A 3,390-nucleotide genomic window follows, 5' to 3' on the forward strand; every position below is an offset into this window, starting at 1 on the left:
CTAGTCTCAGCAATCAAATCCTCATCTGAATAGGAAACTCCAAAAAGAGTGACAGCACTCCAGTGAGAAACAGGCCCCCAAGTAGTAAAATCACTGACTCGGGGCCTGTCTGTCACTGCTGCCAGACGTTAACTTCCCTGAAAGCCTCTCTTGCCCATGTGGTGTTCACGCTTCACCTTCTTTCATTAAACATACCTATACTTCTCGCTATTCTTGTCCTGCTATCTCATGTGCTGCTTAACTGAAATCTGATATGGTTTCTGGAGTGTATGTACCATTCAAACATAATACGACATTATAAAAATAAAAATAAAAACCCATAAAGATTTTTTAATGTCTTTAATAACTGCCATTTAATTCATATGCAGAGAAAAAATACGAATATATGATTTCCACTATTACCCTCAATATATACCAATAACTGTCTATACTCCATAGTTACTCTTCATCGGTAAATAAATATATAAATATTTAAATCAAATGCAGTAAATGAGCAAATCATTACATCAAATACAATATACAAGAAGCGTTTAAGTTTACAGTATCTTTATCATACTACTGATTAAAATTCAGACTATTGTTTTTTTTCTGTCTTTTAATTTGGCTACTTTAAAAGTTGTATAACATTCAGCTGTCTGTGATGTAAACTGAAGAGAAAGTTTACTCCTCATTTTTGACTCACCAAAGGATAACATGTAGGGAAGCAAGATACACTTCATACACTCAAAACATTCATTAAATATCAGAGGTAATGTGCACTTATAACAGTAACAATGTGTTTCATTAACTTTGGAGTATGTATTACACAAATTAGTATGTAAATACACAAATTTATGTCATCTTTACAAATTATCTTTTTGAGCTTAAAACTACTAGAAAACCATGTAATATAAAATATTTTTGCTTTGCTACAGGACAACCAACAAAAAAATAGCATTTTTTAAAAATTAAGTAACAAGTCTCTGTTTTGTAAGCTTCTTGTCTTTCTTACATTGCATAAATCTCAGTTCATAGACTGTGATAATACAAAAGGAAAGAGAGTTAAAATCCATTCAGGACTAACTCCCATAGTCCATGGGTTTCATTTCAAAAGACTTTGTGTTAGATTTAAGGCAATGCATTCCTGTCCCTCCAATCAAAGAAATCACAGCCTGTTATAAATAAAAACATAAAAAGCATGTTTACAATACAGACGTCAAACAATAAAGAAGTTGTATTTAGATAAAAACCAATAACATACACATTAACATCCAAATCCTAAGACGTTGAAAAATGAGCCCCTTTGTCCCTAAGAGGGCGTGTCGTCAAATGTGACTCCACCCTCGCACCTAGCCCCACCCTTTCCTCCACCCACTTGGCGGAGGTAGCTGTGGCGCTAGAGGGTGGTAATCTGAGTCAGCTCGGAATTCGAGTTCCCTGTCCCTGGATTGGGTTGCGGCTCAGGGCTGACCAGGGGCAGCTCCACGCCTAGTCATGCAGGGTTACTGTTGCCATACGTGGTCTTGTAGTTGTAGGCGACCTCACGGGCGATGCTACGCATGCGTCCAGACTGCTGCGCGTCCAGGCCGAAGGGCGATGGCTGGCAGAACTCGCGGAAGCAGCGCTTGAAGTTCTCGTCCAGGAAGGCATAGAGGACGGGGTTAAGGCTGCTGTTGACGTAGCCCAGCGCGATGCAGAAGTGCAGCAGGACAGCCGTGTGCACGCTAGCCAGGTTGAAGCCCAGCGATTGGGCCAGGGCCATGATCTGGATGGGCGTCCAGCAAACCACGAAGACGGCCACCACCACCAGCACCATGCGAGTGATGCGCCGCAGGTTGCGATCCTTCTCCTTGGAGCCAGAGAGGATCCGGACGCTCCGCAAGCGCTTCACCATCAGGCTGTAGCACATGCTGATGATCACCACAGGAATGAGGAAGGACAGGAGGAACACACACGTGCCGAACACCGGGTCCCAGTAACTGCGAGGGTCAGGCAGGACCAAGATGCACTCGACGCCTGTGTGAAAGAGGCAGAACAGGAAAAAAACAGCACAACGTTACATTCGTGAGTTATTTGATGTTAAACCCTCAGTAGGTTTTGACATGAGCTTGCCTAAAATGGGCCGAGTCATGGTAGAACAAACACTTGACATTCCACTTATTTATATGCAGACAGCAAGTGCATGAAGTCATGAAAGGTCATTTTAGCCCACGATTTAATCAAAAAGAACATTCAGTTTACTTTATATTATACAAACATTTAAAAAAAAATTACCAAATGTCTGGAGTCATAACGTATTACAATACTCATTCTGTGTTTAGCACAGCTGTAGCCTAATTATTGGTTTAGTCAAATTGAATCAAAACATGCTATATTTGTATGTGCGATTATTTTCTTCTTCCATATTTGGTCAAAAATGTCAAAGACATGGAATATTCTGTGCTAGTAATAATTAGATTCAGACAACAATGGATTTCTTATAGAATCTGTAGACGTACAAATTCACTGAAGTCTGCTCAATTCAAATGCTCACCAAGAAATTTCCACTGCTCTTCTTTTAATTTGGTGTCAACGTTTACATCTGAGTGGCTAAAGCAAGCCACACACATGCATCATCGTACGAGACACCATCCTCTGAAGATCAGAAGCTACACAAAGGAAATGGTGTGATTTTTTAAAAATCGTCTTCTTGTCATTCTTGTCAAAACTGTGTTTACAGGTGCACTGATCACTGAGATCAAGCTAGCTGCTGAAATTTCTAAATGAGAATGCAAAGACCTCAGTTTCTACAGCATTGCAGCTGGAACCTTATTAACGGTTTATGAGATTTCTGCAAAGGAATTGTGGTCAGACGTGTCTAATGAGATTTGCCGATCTGTTGTAGATAAGTAGAATGTGCTTTGGAACTGTTCCAAATGTTCCTAATTGCTAAACAGTAGCATCCTGTTTCAAGGAGGAAAACAGAACTGAGCAATTTACAACAACGTTCAGAATAAAAATAAAAGTGTTTGAGTTTTCTTTCCACACATTTGATGAATGTAGGTTTAGCTCATGCTTCCTTTTATTTATTTTACTTTGAATGCAACTGGCCTGAAAAGGTAAAACTGCAAAAAACTGGCAGAGGAGATTTCATTGTTTTGGTCGGAGAGTAAGAGAGACTCCTTGGAGAGCTGAGCAAGAAAGCATGAGTTCCTCCTTTTATCTTCACCTCTCTGCTTCTCACACCATAAAATTCTTTCTCCTTTAGAAAAGGTGTGTGGTGTGTATGTGTGTGTGTGTGTGTGTGTGTGTGTGTGTGTGTGTGTGTGTGTGTGTGTGTGTGTGCGTGTGTGTGTGTGTGTGTGTGTGTGTGTGGTCAGGAGGTTTGAGTTGCATTACGATTACAATTACAAGGAAGCATGTGGTTGAAGT

At 40.3% G+C, this 3,390-nt stretch overlaps 1 protein-coding gene across 1 annotated transcript in view; it reads right to left on the reverse strand.

The window, feature by feature from the left end:
* Window positions 1-324: 324 nt before the first annotated feature.
* oprl1 (opiate receptor-like 1) overlaps window positions 325-3,390 on the reverse strand; it is a 25,004-nt gene continuing 21,938 nt past the window's right edge. The window contains exon 4 of the mRNA XM_027021618.2: window positions 325-1,995. Coding sequence (XP_026877419.1) covers window positions 1,472-1,995 — 524 coding nt within the window. The 3' untranslated portion in view covers window positions 325-1,471. The remainder of the gene's footprint in view (window positions 1,996-3,390) is intronic.

Source organism: Electrophorus electricus, chromosome 24 (genome assembly GCF_013358815.1).
Source record: "Electrophorus electricus isolate fEleEle1 chromosome 24, fEleEle1.pri, whole genome shotgun sequence".
NCBI classification, from domain to species: Eukaryota; Metazoa; Chordata; class Actinopteri; order Gymnotiformes; family Gymnotidae; genus Electrophorus; species Electrophorus electricus.